Source organism: Culex pipiens, chromosome 3 (assembly GCF_016801865.2).
Source record: "Culex pipiens pallens isolate TS chromosome 3, TS_CPP_V2, whole genome shotgun sequence".
In the NCBI taxonomy this organism is placed as follows: Eukaryota; Metazoa; Arthropoda; class Insecta; order Diptera; family Culicidae; genus Culex; species Culex pipiens.
In genome coordinates, this window is record NC_068939.1 from 2595664 (window position 1) to 2611529 (window position 15866).

Sequence of the window (15866 nt, forward strand, 5' to 3'; positions counted from 1 at the left end):
AGAATGAAAGCCATAGAGGAAATGGCAGATAAGTTTAGTCAGCAAATTGACAAAGGCAAAAAAGATTGAAAAGCCTTAGCAAAAATGGCAAAAAAGAATGAAAAGCCATAGTATCCAGTGGATACGGGAAGGTCCGCAGCAACGGTCGAATGATTACGCTGTCAGCTTTGTAAGCGGATGATCATGGGTTCGATTCCCATCTGCTTTAATCTTCCATCGGATGGGAAAGTAAAACGTTGGCCCTGGTCTTAGTTGTTGTTAGGCCGTTAAGTCATTCCAGGTGTGGGAGTCGTTCCCCTGGTATAAGTACAAACAACACACCAAACCAAGCCTGCTCCTGTAAAATCACTGGCGACGGTTGGACTCACCAAGGTCGTCAGTTCGAACCCTGGGGTGGAAGGTTTCTTGGAGTAGAAAGAGGTTTAGGTGCTCTCCCCATTCAAGCTTTCGGACTTCTAGGTTCGAGCAGAAACTTGCAATAGAGACCACAAAATACCTAGGGGTCGTTTAAGTGGATAGTTTGATTTTGAGAAGGTCCGTCGTGGAATCAGACTCGAGACGATTGAGTATTCTGTTGTTCCAGACGAGAAAAGGACGATAGCAAGCAAACTGTCGAGTTTAGAAATATAATTGAATTGATCAAGAGTTTGTAATCGCGATAATATGTATTCTCCGACTCGTGTTTTGAAAGCAGTTTTAAGAAAACTTAAAAAAAACTGAATATGCCAGAATGGAAAGCATTTTCCATGCGACTTATGTTTGAGCTTCGATTGAATGTCGTAGGCTGAGTTACAGAATGTTTTGTCAAGGCAGTAAATTAAACTGATAGTTTCAAGAAATTCCAATAAATTTCAATCAGCTTTGTGTGAGAATTTTAAAAGGGTAGTTTGGAAACCTACCCGACTTATGTTTGAGCTTCGATTAAATGTCTTGGGCTGAGTTACAGAATGTTTGTCAAAGAAGTAAATTGATCTGATAGTTTTAAAAAAAAATTTAAGTAAATTTCAATCAGTTTTGTGTGAGATTTTTAAAAAGGTAGTCTAGAAACCTACCCGACTTATGTTGTGACTTATGCTTCGATTGAATGTCTTGGGCTGAGTTACAGAATGTTTTGTCAAAGAAGTAGATTGATCTGATGATTTCAGGAAATTTCAATCAGTTTTGAGTGAGAATGTAAGAAGGGTAGTCTGGAAACCTACCCGACTTATGTTTGAGCTTCGATTGATTGTCGTAGGCAGAGTTACAGAATGTTTTGTCAAGGAAGTAAATTGATCTGATAGTTTCAAGAAATTTCAATGAATTTCAATCATTGTGAGAATTTTACAAGGGTAGTCTGGAAACCTACCCGACTTATGTTTGAGCTTCGATTGAATGTCTTGGGCTGAGTTACAGAATGTTTTGTCAAAGAAGTAGATTGATCTGATGATTTCAGGAAATTTTAATCAGTTTTGAGTGAGAATGTAAAAACGGTAGTCTGGAAACCTATCCGACTTATGTTTGAGCTTCGATTGATTGTCATAGGCTGAGTTACAGAATGTTTTGTCAAGGAAGTAAATTGATCTGATAGTTTCAAGAAATTTCAATAAATTTCAATCAGTTTGAGTGAGAATTTGAAAAGGGTAGTCTGGAAACCTACCCGACTTGTGTTTGAGCTTCAATTGAATGTCTTGGGCTGAATTACAGAATGTTCGTCAAGGAAGTAGATTGATCAGATGATTTCAATAAATTTCAATCAATTTTGAGTAAGAATTTAAGTAAGGGCTGATACTGAGGAAGAGATGTAATAATTTTAGATTCAGATGGAAAATATTAATAAATAAGAAATGAGAATTTAAACTACATTAATAGTAATAGTCAGATAGTCATTGAGTCATGAATGAAGAAAAAACATGCGGAAAAGATTAACTATTAACTATTAATTATAATAAAAACATAAAATAGATCTAGAAATCAGTACCTGCGAAGATTTAAAAACAAAATCCTAAGAAAAATAAGTGGAAGTGATCAAGATGAGAATTAAGTAATTTGAGAAAAGAAGCAATAAATTGCTGTAAATGAGTTATTACAAATGCAATACTGAAAAGTAAAAAAAAAAAAAAAGGAAGCATACAGAAAAGTAAAGATTATAAATAACGGACTTTGGATAACAGTTCTAAAGATAGTGATAAGAATTTAAGAAAATAAAAATACATCAAGATACGATAAGATGTAAAAATAAATAAATAAACGAATAGATATGGCATTAAATTATGAATAATGTACAGAGATGGCACAATTCGTAAATAAATACACAACATGAGATTAGCGGAATGTGAAATTAAATAAAATCAAGAAATACATTGGACTCTCTATGTATCGATTTAAAGAGACCATCGAGAGTGGGAGGTATCAAACTATTGAACGAAAAGCAAAGCATGCTATTTGAAGAGACTACAACAAGAGAGTCGACTGCAAACATTAAAAAAAAACTTAATCTGCTACTCTAAAGTCAATAAATATTTAAAACATAAATAAGAGTGAGCAAGTAAAGTGAATAATTAATATAAAAAAAGTTGAAGTAAAGAAACATAAAACCAAGAAGGAAAATTTTGAAGTAAAGTTGAAGTAAAGCCAAAAGAAAAACCACAGGTAAAAGTGAGTGGCAAATTTAATGTAGGATTACCTTAAACAAAATGGAAAAGTAAAAAAATGCTAAAATTAAAAGAAAAAAAAAGAAAAGACAGTTTCAAACGGCGAGTTAATTTCATTAAAATGTTTATAATGGAAGGAGAAGAGAACTAAGCTAGTTGGACATAAAAAAATGTTTAAAACGAATAATGAATAGTGTATATGGCACCAATTTCTATGAGAGAATAATTTAAGAGTTTTTTTAAAGCTATTGTCTTTCATATGTTTATAGGACCTGATAAAAAAAAAGTCTAGAATTAAAGATGCATACATGAAAAGAGTACAGGAGGGGAATATTGTGGGATATAAGACGAGGTGATACAATGATTTATGAAATTTAAGTATTTTAAATCAAATGTATGACACAAACGAAGCATTACGTAAATTTAATACACACGGGTAATTTGTATGCAAGATTTAGTTCACATTTGACTCATACAGGATAGTAGTGTAGCTAAAACGCATGTTAAGAGAAACGCAAATTCGGTCTCGCGATTTGACAGAAGCCGAAACTTGCCGGATATGCAGTGAGCGATTTTAGAAGAAAACGCAGGAGAGGCAAAACAAAAGAGAACGAGCGCGCGGCGCTCGATGAGCAAATCGGCGTGATTCTCTTGAAAGCTCGTTCTGGCTTAGTTGGAGTAAACGAGACAGCAGGATGAGCTTTCGGATTGAATGATGACTCGTGAGCGAGTAAGGAGAGAATAGCGTGCTCTAACTCGCTGCGAAGGACCTCGATGTCGATCGATGTTTCAGTCTGGTTTGTATTTTTGAGGCGAAAAGTCATGCGTCAATTTCTTTGACGGTTATTTTGAAGATGGCCGCGATGGGACACGACAATAATTTGTTAACAAGTCACGAGTAATTGACCAGACCCGGCAGGCGCTTCTGGCCGAGTGCAGCTCTCTCTGTTAAATGGTTCTAAATGGTGGCGCGGAAATAGAATGTTTTCTTGTGTGTTTTGGACTCTGACTCTGGTGGCAACAATATTGGAACAAAACTCCGAGCTGCACGCAATTAGTAAATGAAAATTGGAGTGTGCTGATGAAGCAATTTGGTAATTGCGATGAAGAGAGATCATCGCAGGTTAATGGCGAATTAGTGCGACAAGGTCGTGCCAAAATGATTTGCTTTTTTTTGTTGGTGATTTTAACACGATCGGATCAAATGACTTACTTCCCGTCTAGAGGTGATCTAATAATATGATTGGTTAGAATATTGTGTATCTATCCCTTTGCAAACCTTTTAGACCTAAGATATTGGTACATTTTTTAACTATAGCACAAATTGAGGCAGTTGTGTTCTTAGTTAAGTCACCTTCCCTCAAAATCGAGGGGCGAAATGATTGCTTTTTATTTTTATTTCTTCAAATGGAATACAGTGTACCTTTTGAAATTAATTTTCCTAAGTTGTTTTAATTTTTCGGAATAATTGGGATAATGTCAATAAAAACGTAGAAAAAAATAAATGTATGTACCACAAAAAGAAGGACTAGTTCAAGTCTAATTTTCCAAATATTAAAACATAAAGTGGAGTAATTCTCTAAAATTTCCCAATCTATTCGAATTTTTTTATTTTTAAATTCGAATGATACTTTGGCCATTTACATCATTAGTTGACCCATACTAGACTTCAAACAAATTTGCGGGCTGGTTACACAATTGACATGTGAGTAATCGAAAACCTGAATCTTGAGAAAGGATTTTCTGATCGATTTGGTGTCTTCGGCGAAGTTAAAGGTTGTGATTGGGACCATTTAAAATATAGGTGCAAAGAATCATGATTTTTTATTTTACTTTTTATTAGGCCGTTGCAAATATTTTTTGCAGTTTATGTCCCCCGACTCTGAACAAAGTCGAGAGGAGGGGGAGGGGGGGGGGGAGAGTCGTCAAAAAAATAAAAAAATTAAAAAAATGGCCACGGTATCAACATTTGAATGAAAAAAGTACTTTGAAATGCATTATACACCTGTCCAGTTGTTTTGCAATCATTAATATCTAAAATTTCTAAATATAAACGATTTTTTTGCGTGCTGTACATTGTAATTTCATAAAATTTCAAATTATTTTTAAGCGAGCCCAATTATACTAAATATGATTATCAATGCAGAAAAGGGCATTTTAGATTGCTCTCAGTTGATTATACTTATATTTCCATTGAAATTTTGATGCTTCCTGAAAAAAAATTTTTGCCCTGATTTTTCGGGCGACATAAACTTTAAAAAATATTTGCTACGGCCTTACTGTAAGTTAAACTCCCAAAATACGTTTTTTTTATTTTAGAATTTTTTATGTGGTTTGCGCTTCAGGATGGTGCAAAATCTGTAAAAATTGTGATTTTTGGCAAAAAATCTTAAATATTTTCAACAAAATTTCAAAAATTATTTTTAAGTTGTAAAATAAAATTTGCAATTGAAAATGACTTATTTTTTACATTTTCAAGTATTGGGCATATTTGAAAATTTCGTCATTTTTAATAAAAAAAAATAAAATTTTAATTTTAAACATTGGAAATTGAACCAATGTTTTTCGAGATATCGCAAGTTAAATAATGAAGGCTTATTGGGTGACACTGAGAAAAACTCATTTTCTCCAAATTTAAGCAGCAACCAGCAGTTTGGAAAAGTAAAAAAAAAATGTCTAAATATAAACGTCTGCATGATGAATTTAAATGAAATGAAGATTTTAATAGTTTCTCAACAAAAAAATTTTTTAAGCATTTTTGTATGATTTCCGATTTTTTAGGAAAGTTTTAAACTTTTAAATGGCATTAATGATTTTCTTATATTCAGGCTAATCGAAAAATATTAATCCCTTAAAAAAAAAAAATTCAGGTTAAATACGAAATGATCAGATTTTCTCTATTTTTCTGTATACTTCGTGAAATAATAAAAGAGCACAAAAAATATACATGCCTCAAATTCAAAACAGAAAAAAGTTTATGCAATGTCAAAAAATTACAGAAAATCATTAAATCGACATAAACTGTTTTGGTTAACTGCTGTTACAAGGGGACAAAAAATAATAATTTCAGTTTTAAACCCAATTTTCAAGAACTTAATTTCAGTTTTAAACCCAATTTTCAAAATTGGTAAGCAAAAAGTATCACAAAATGCCTTCTATACTTTTACAAATATGCTACTGCCAAAAACAAGCAAAATAACAATAAATTTATGGAATTTACGGGAAAAAATTCTGATGTGAAACCACTTTTTCAGATCTGTGGTTCAAAGTGAAAAATTTGTGAACATACTTAAAAGCCTTTTTTGATTAAAAATGCACAAATAAAGATTATACAATGTTTTCTAAGACCGATGCTAATATTTTTCAAAGTTTTTGTCCCTCGGCTAGGGCCGATGTCGAGAAGGGGGAGGGGGGCCGGGGAATATTTTTTCTTAGAAAGTTTTTGACCAAATCAAAAACCAAAACATTCGTAAAATATTTTTATCTTTCTGTTACAAATATTCAAGCAAAATTTTAAAAATCAAAAATGACATTTCAGAAGAGCTAACATAGGTGAAATTACTTGTGAAAAGCAAGGCTTGACATTGTTACATTTCATATTACATATTGAAAATTTGAGCATAGCTGCCTAAAAATTTACAAATATCCTTTTTATTGAGGTAATCTCATAACAACATTCTCCTTTTCATTAACAAAAAAAACTGATATACTACTTTTTCATAATTTTTTGAGGTTATGGATCACCTTAGACCTTACGGATTTTGAATTGAATAAACTTTTATGTTTGAAAACAATTTAAAAAAAACATATATTGAAAATTGGTAGAAAACATGAAACGATTAAGCAAACCAACTTTTCAGTTGAAAACTCTGCGGATACGCCGAACGACGCTCTTCCTTTGTGGGAAGCAAGTGAACTTAAAATAATGTAAACTTTTTGTAATGCCTAGCTTTTGCGTCTAATTGATCTTGCTCGATAATGTTATTAGCGCGCTAATGGAATGGAAATTGATTCATTGTTCGAACACACAGCCAGTCTTCCTCGTCCTTCTTCCCCGACGTTGGCGTTGCGTGTGTGTGAGAGTTAATTCATTCACATTTTTTTCTTTTTCTTCCTTTAGCTTTTTGTTGACTGGTACTTTGTTCTCAATGGGAAGTATTTAGAGCTTTTAAAGTGAGAAAAACGGAGCACCTTTCGCATTCGAGGAGACTCCTTATCAGCCGGCACCAATCTGCACCGCGCGCACTGTCAGATTTGCGCGGTTTCATCTAAGTTCCTAGTTTTTCTATTTTTTTTGAAGATTGGATCTTTCTGGCACCTTTTAGCACCGGGGTCTTGTTGGGCTTGGCCCCGGACAGAGAGGGGCCTCGGGTTGATGGGAATTTAAAAATAATGATAAAGCAAATTCTTCCCCGTGGGCTCTCCTCTTGATGTAATCATAGCGATTTGAAAGCATTGAGATGTATCCTACCCGCATAGACACCTCTCTCGCGCTGGCTTAGCTCTGAAAGGTAATATAAGCCATATCTGCTTACTTCAAACAAAAAGGCAGAAAAATAGACACGAAAACACCCCCTTGTGGGAAGAGATGGATCGAAAATGCAAGGTCATGTCTTGGAAACCTTGGAAATTCTTCCCCGCCGGGAAGTGGCTCGATTTTCTGAGCTGAGAAGTTTGGGTTTTGAAAAAAGCAGTACCTACTCTAATTATTCAAATTACGTTTCTCGGTGTACTCGAAGAGTCCTTTGTCTACCGGTCAAGGTTGAGGCACTATTGGTGCTGGTGGTTGTTTGATCGTTAATCTTAAGTGGGATGGCGCAGGAAAAACATCCCAGTCACTGTCGCCTCCTCGACAAGGCGATTAAGGGGGCAAAACAAAGCAGAGGTGAGCACAAATTTGAGAAAAAACAACTGGCGAGACACAATTGGAGGGTTTTTTAAAAGTGTTGCGTGACTAATTGTCCTTCGAAAAAATATATATTTTAAAATTAAACGTTTTTTAACAGCCTGTTAATTGATATTTTATGGTTGTGTTTTTCGACGTTCCTCACAGATTAGTCTTCAATTATCGCGTTTCTGACGGGGAGGGCTAAGCAGAGCTGTGATTGCGTGTTCTGCGGATAAACGACTATTAGTTCGACACATCGAAATTATCGCGTGATGACATTTAGTCAAGTGTTGATGGCATCTCTTCCAGCCCTCCTGTTAACCAGAGTGTGAATAATTGGGAAAATCAACTTCAACGACTATAATCATCAAAAAGTTGTCCTACCACCTCACCCCACCCAGAAATAGACAACACAACGGAAAAGTTCTCCCAAAAAGTGCGACTTCATCGACCATCGTCGGGGAACATTTTAATGCCACCGACCGCCAAATCGGCCATCGGCCGGCGTGTCAAGTCGATTCTGCTTATCCAGCGCAAAAATTAAGCTCATACACGCCGCCGCCGCCGACGGCAGCGCTGTCATTGGGCTCCGCGCGATTTTTGAGATGACGCAGCGGAAAAAATAATTTTGCACTGGACAGAAAAAAAATCCGCCAGAGAGTTGCTATTATAATAATGTTTGTGAAAATGTGTGTGTGCGAGCGAACGAACGTCACCGCAAATTCGAACAGTTCAAATTGTGCTGATGAATATCGCGCGCAGCCTGGACAACGAACGATTCGAAATCTGCTGATGTTGGCTGAATTGAGTTTGATGTTGCTGTTTTTTGTGTGTGTGTTCTGTTTCAGTTTTGGTTTCGGCCTGTCACATGCGTAATTTGCAATCACTTTGGACAATGCACTCAATTTGTGCGGTTATTGTTCTAGCGAATCATGTTTGCGACAATAACAAGCTGAACGCAGGCAGAGTGGTTGCTAAATTGTGCTTGCATGGGATGGGGTTGCGCTGGATCTGGTGCGTTTCGCCGAATGTCGTTTCGCCGACGGGCATTTCGCTGAATGTCGTTTCGCCGAATGGTACGTTTCGCCGAAAGTCATTTCGCCGAAAGGACGTTTCGCCGAATTGAATAAAAATTAACTTTTTTGTACAATTTATGCTATTTGTTAGCTGCAGTGCCATCTTGTAATTCACTCATGCAAACTTGAGAAGGAGTGGCAAGATAATAATATAATAATTTAAAAAGTAAAGAACGTCTCATGTTTCAAAGAATGCAAAAACTCACATAAATAATACAAATAATTTGCTTAAAAATTGAAGAATGCAAAAACTATCAGAAATTTTTCAAAATGTTATGCTAAAAATCAAAAGAACTGCTCATGTTTGAAAGAATGCAAAACCTACCAAAAATTATAGAAATAATATGCTTAAAAAAACTAATAATGCATAAACTCATCGAAATATTTGAAAAGTATGCCAAAAATATAGAATGCAAAAACTAACAGCAATTTTGCAAAATGTTGTGCTGAAAACCAAAAGAACTGCTCATGTTTGAAAGAATGCAAAAACTCCCAAAAATTATACAAAAAAATTGCTTGAAAAACAAAGAATGCAAAAACAAACAGAAATAATTTAAATAATAAGCAGCCAATTAAAAGAACTGCTTATGTTTGAAAGAATGAAAAAACTCACAGAAATAATAAAAAAAAAATATGCCTAAATACAAAGAATGCAAAAACCAACAAAAAAATTTCCAAAATGTTATGCTAAAAATCAAAAGAACTGCTCATGTTTGAAAGAATGCAAAAACTCACAAAAATTATACAAATAATTTGCATAAAAAACAAAGATTGCAAAAACAAACAAAAATAATCAAAATTATAAGCAGAAAATAAAAAAAAACTGTTCATGTTTGAAAAAATGCAAAAACTCTCAGAAATAATTTAAAAAATATTCTCAGTAAAAAATGCAAAAACTACCGGCATTTTTCCAAAATGTTTTGCTGAAAATCAAAAGAACTCCTCATGTTGGAAAGAATACAAAAACTTACAGAAATTATACAAATAATATGCTTAAAAAACAAAGAATGCAAAAACTAACAGAAATTTATCAAAATTATAAGCAGAAAATTAAAAGAACTGCTCATGGTTAACAGAACGCATAAACTCACAGAAATAATTCAAATGATATATTAAAACAAGAATGCAAAAAACTAACAGAAATTAATGCAAAAACTCACAGAAATGATATAAAATTGTTTGCTGTAATTAAATAACTACTTATATTTGAAAGAATGCAAAAACTCGCACAATTTTTTTCATCTAGATTATTTTTTAAGCGATTGTTTATGCATGTTATAATGCATAAACTTATATAAGTCCAAGGAAGGTTCTTACGCCAAAAAGTTACAACCTTGGCCACTTTGGAACCGATTCCGGAGCATCGGCAAATTGTATGGAAAAAGTTACGTAAAATCAAATTTTGATCACAGGAGGCTGAATAAGCAAAAAATCAAAAAACGTCAACAAACGAAAAAAAAGGCAGAACGAAGTTTGTCGGGTAAGGCTTGTTTTATATATTTATTTTACGATTATTTGTCAATTCGGCGAAACGTCCCATTCGGCGAAACGTCCCATGCGGCGAAACGGCATTCGGCGAAATGACCTTCGGCGAAATGACCGTCGGCGAAACGACATTCGGCGAAATGTCCCGCACCCGGTTGCGTTAGCCTTTTGTTGGAAAATAATTACTTTTAAAATTCCGGTTTCCGGCAAAAACCAACACTAGAAATGGACAGTTTTCAAAGAAAGGTTTCCAAGAAAATCAATATATTTTCATTTGAGCTGTCATTCATATTTCGACAATTTTGAGGTAATGAAACAGTTTGGTACAAAATCATGTGAATCATCAGAAAAAAAAACCCAATAAAATTAAGTACTTTATTCTAGCAAACCGTAGCCTCATACGCGGGAAAAATTTGAGTATCTTTTTCAATGAATTATTTTTATTTTATACAGTATTTGTTGATTTGTTTAAACTTTTTTTATTGTCAACATTCATTTCAAACATGAAATCCCGATTAAATTTTCAAAAGGCCCTATCTGCATAGGAAACCCATGAGGGATAGGTTGTTTTGAAAATTTAATCTAAAAATTTACTAACAAAATTGCGAAAAAAAAATGCTCCCATGATTAAAAAAAAAAATTGCGCCCGAATTGCTCACCCACACACAAATTCACATTTCAAATGGGCGTAATATTGAAAATTTGACTTTAAAAAAAAAAATATGAAAAAGATCACATATTTTTACAAATGTTCAATCTACCAACATTGAAAATAGTTGAGGCTGTTTGACTGAGGCATAAAAAAATAAATATTCTTTATAATTTTTCTTTGATTCGCTTATTTTAGCGACCACAGGTTCAGTCTTCAATGTTTCTTGGGAAATTTCATTGAAAATTTTCTCAACCTTTCGGATTATTTATCAGAAATGGACAATACCTTTAAAAAATCGAACACCTGGAATTTTCAAAAATTAGTTAGAATTAAAATTTAAGTTGCTATATCTTGAAAATGTTGCAATTTATTATAAAATCTGTCAAGTACTTTTCGATTGCAAATTTGTATTTTCATTAAAAACTGAAGTCCAAAAAAATTTATTGAATGAAATATAAATTAAAAAAAAAACATTTTTTTTCCATTTTTTTTATTTTTGCCCATGCTTTTTATGGCTCAAAAGTTGCGTTGTATGTCTCGTAAAACAAATCAAAATTTTTAAAAAATACAAATTTGGGAAATCGTTTTTTTGTGTAAAAAAGTCAAAATATGATTCTATTCCGTATAAACTTTTTTCTGAATGGTCCTCATCAACACTTACAACTATGCCGAAGACATCGAACCGGTCAGAAGATTCCTTCAAAAGATACATTGAAAACTTAAATTTTCCTGTTTTTTTTCTTTTTTCCTCTGTATCTCAGTAACCAAAAGTCCAATCTTCAATGATTCTTTAAAAAAATCTGAACTATCCAAAAAATAAAAAAAATCTGAAATGTTCAGTCATGAGCACTATTTTGGAAAATCAAAAAACTGCAAAATTTTAGGGAAAATCTCATTTTAAGTGGCCATATCTCGAAAACGGTGCACCTTATCAAAAAAATTATAAAGTACTTTTCGATTGCAAATTTGATTTACATAAAAAAATAGTAACATATTATTTAGTAAGATCACTATTTAAAAAAAAAAACACATTCTTTTTAAGCACAAATCAGCGCCAAAATTTCCCGTACTATAGTTTGAAAGTTGCAGGCTTCTGTCCCGTAAAACATATATTAAACATAAATTTAAAAAAATACAGATTTTGAAAAAATGATTTTTTGTGAGTATATTCAAAAATCGGCATTTTTTTCCGTGTACCATTTTTTTTTTAACAGTCTTTATCATTGCCTACAATTTGCCGAAGACACAAAATCAATCGGAAATATTCGAATATTTACGTACCATTTTTGTACACATTAAAAACACATTAAATTTTTTACTGTGTATGGAAAGCTGCAAAAAGTGAATGGCCCAGAAAATGGGACTTTTTTCAAAACTTCGCTCCACAAGCTAAATATTGTTTCTTGAGCTTTTTTTAAGGATTCTGGGTCAGACGGCAGCAAAATCGGTCAACATTTACTCATTGATGGCAGAGGTCCTCAAAATAACCCAAAAAAGGAATTTTCTTTAATTTTATAATATATTATTAAATCAATCCGTCCACATTTCGTACCTATATAATGTGATGAAGATAAAAAAAATATGCAAGGAAGCTCAAATAAAACCCCACCAGATCTTTCCCCCCACACACTCACCTTAACCTCCAGCTGGGGCCCGTTCTCCATCGCGTGCATGATGGCGCTGGACAGCTTCCCGTCCAGGCCCTTGATTTCGGCCTCGATTCCGTCGTTCGACCGGACCGCATTTATCAGCGGCACGATGGCGTCCGTGAACGTGAACCAGTCCTGGTTCAGGATGCCGACGTACTGCATCAGACAGCCCCTGTGGAATTTGAAGGTTAGTCCCGAATTCATTGCAATTGTTGTTGGGGGGAGGGCTTACCTCATCACATTCTTGCACAGTCCGGCGCACGGTTTCGCGTGGTTATGGTTGTGTCGCTTGCAGCTGGCACAGTAGCTCATCTTGAGCAGGGCGGATTTGCAGGATCCCTGCAGGTTCTCGGTGCCGAGTTCGTCCAGTTTGTTGAGCACTTCGGCACCTTCCCGGAGTACTCGGAGAAGAACGCTGGCCGCACTCACACTGGCCACCAGCGAACTCGACAGCTGCTGGGGAATCTCGCCGAACGGTTTCAGCTCGTCGTACGTGTGGATCAGACAGTTCTTGTAGTCGCTGTGGAAGTCGACGTCCTTGTCGGCGTGGACAACCGCGTGGTGGTACGCCACGGGGAACAGATTCCGGAAAAACTTGTCCGTGACTAGACCGAGATCGTCGGTGAAGGACGCCGCCGTCAGGTGGTTCCGGATCGTTTCGTACAGCTCCAGGATCGGTTCCCGGGACAGCGGTGACATCTTGCGATACACCGTCGAGAACAGATTCAGCGTTTTGTTCTCGGACTGGCGCGAAAGCTGCAGCAGATAATCTGGGGGATGGAGGGAGAGAGGGAAGAAGAAACGGATTAATCCACGAGATTCGGTCGGCCAGATAACGTCTCACTCATAAATGTATGGGCAACGAAAGTTCTCACGCAGCGAAATCGCGCATTCCATTGAGTCGAAAGGTAAGCATCCAAGCAGGCCAGCACCACACACACGTTGGAAAGAAAGAACTCTCGGACGTGAATGCTTTTGTGTAATAAGCTTAACAAGTAATTCAATATCTGGGCACGGCTGGTTATGCACCACTAACTGCCCTGGGGGGGAAGCGGAGAGTTTGTCCGGGAGCCTCGCTCGCCCAGAATCAACGAGTCAAAAGCAAACCCCGAAGAATAAATCTCAAATTCATCTTTCGAAAAGCACATCTTCCTCGCCAAAGCAAGCGAGGGTCTCGCGCATTTGAATTTAACGTACACTGCTTGGTTTTGGGGTCCAGAGGTATGGAACACATGCGGTGGGGCAGAACAGGAAAACTGAACATTTTTCTTCTGGCGAAGGAAGAACGTCGAAAAACCAATGTGTAAGCTTTCGATTACGTCGTTCTGGGCGATTGGACGAGTCATCCCAACATTCTTTTGAGATGACGTCATCTGGTCAGTTTTGATATTAGTTTTCGCTTAAGATTTTACTTAGTCTATACAATATTAAATTGAATTTGATAACTCATTAGCAAACAAGACCGCTCCTGACAGAGGTTCAAACAGCCATCAATTCCTCCACCCAAATTCGATCATTCCGACCACGTTCACAACGCAGGCACGCGCTGTCTGTTTCACGCGCGAGAATAAAATTGCTTCCTTCGACTTTTGTCACACATTCCTGTTGGTGGGCGGGGGTTCCGGCCAGCAGGACTGTCTATCAGCAAATTTTACCCCCACTGCACTTTGGTCAACCGAACTACATGTCCCGACCCGTTGTTCACGACTAAACCCTCGGGGTCACGAGCGCTTTTATTGCTGGCCAGTTGGTCCAGCTGCAGCAGCGTGTGCATTGTTTATTCCGACCACGTGTCTTGTTTCCGACCAAAGTTTTTGTTCCGGTGTGAATATCTGTCGTGGGGTCCTGGGAAGAGAGGCCTGGTGACAATGGGGGTTTGTAGGTCCTTGTGGGATAAAACTGGTGGAATGTGAGTAGTTTGTCATTTTTGTAATTTTTGTAATTTTTGTAATTTTTGTAATTTGTGTAATTTTTGTCATTTTTGTAATTTTTGTCATTTTTGTAATTTTTGTCATTTTTGTCATTTTTGTCATTTTTGTCATTTTTGTCATTTTTGTCATTTTTGTCATTTTTGTAATTTTTGTAATTTTTGTAATTTTTGTAATTTTTGTAATTTTTGTAATTTTTGACATTTTTGACATTTTTGTCATTTTTGTCATTTTTGTAATTTTTGACATTTTTGTCATTTTTGTCATTTTTGTCATTTTTGTCATTTTTGTCATTTTTGTCATTTTTGTCATTTTTGTCATTTTTGTCATTTTTGTCATTTTTGTCATTTTTGTCATTTTTGTCATTTTTGTCATTTTTGTCATTTTTGTCATTTTTGTCATTTTTGTCATTTTTGTCATTTTTGTCATTTTTGTCATTTTTGTCATTTTTGTCATTTTTGTCATTTTTGTCATTTTTGTCATTTTTGTCATTTTTGTCATTTTTGTCATTTTTGTCATTTTTGTCATTTTTGTCATTTTTTGTCATTTTTGTCATTTTTGTCATTTTTGTCATTTTTGTCATTTTTGTCATTTTTGCCATTTTTGTCATTTTTGTCATTTTTGTCATTTTTGTCATTTTTGTCATTTTTGTCATTTTTGTCATTTTTGTCATTTTTGTCATTTTTGTCATTTTTGTCATTTTTGTCATTTTTGTCATTTTTGTCATTTTTGTCATTTTTGTCATTTTTGTCATTTTTGTCATTTTTGTCATTTTTGTCATTTTTGTCATTTTTGTCATTTTTGTCATTTTTGTCATTTTTGTCATTTTTGTCATTTTTGTCATTTTTGTCATTTTTGTCATTTTTGTCATTTTTGTCATTTTTGTCATTTTTGTCATTTTTGTCATTTTTGTCATTTTTGTCATTTTTGTCATTTTTGTCATTTTTGTCATTTTTGTCATTTTTGTCATTTTTGTCATTTTTGTCATTTTTGTCATTTTTGTCATTTTTGTCATTTTTGTCATTTTTGTCATTTTTGTCATTTTTGTCATTTTTGTCATTTTTGTCATTTTTGTCATTTTTGTCATTTTTGTCATTTTTGTCATTTTTGTCATTTTTGTCATTTTTGTCATTTTTGTCATTTTTGTCATTTTTGTCATTTTTGTCATTTTTGTCATTTTTGTCATTTTTGTCATTTTTGTCATTTTTGTCATTTTTGTCATTGTTGTATTGTAGTATTGTTGTATTGTTGTATTGTTGTATTGTTGTATTGTTGTATTGTTGTATTGTTGTATTGTTGTATTGTTGTATTGTTGTATTGTTGTATTGTTGTATTGTTGTATTGTTGTATGGTTGTATTGTTGTATTTTTGGTCAAGAAATTAATTTTAGAATCAAGTTAAAATACATTGTCCCACTGTTCCTACAGGACACGTGCCCCACACAAAGGCCAGTCTTATCGAACCCGTAGCAATATTGCATTCTAGTAAATCTCCATCGACCTCCCCCCTTCCACTTGACCAGTGTGGCCAGCAAATTCTTCAAGCACCCTCACGTACG

The 15866-nt window shown here is 34.8% G+C and overlaps 1 protein-coding gene across 2 annotated transcripts in view; it reads right to left on the bottom strand.

Annotated features, from left to right (window-relative positions):
• LOC120423004 (division abnormally delayed protein) overlaps positions 1–15866 on the bottom strand; it is a 143457-nt gene that overhangs the window by 17195 nt on the left and 110396 nt on the right. For both annotated transcript variants that reach the window (XM_039586627.2, XM_039586626.2), the window contains exons 3-4: positions 12613–13150; positions 12366–12552 (exon numbers count right to left, since the gene is read on the bottom strand). In XM_039586627.2, coding sequence (XP_039442561.1) covers positions 12366–12552; positions 12613–13150 — 725 coding nt within the window. The remainder of the gene's footprint in view (positions 1–12365; positions 12553–12612; positions 13151–15866) is intronic.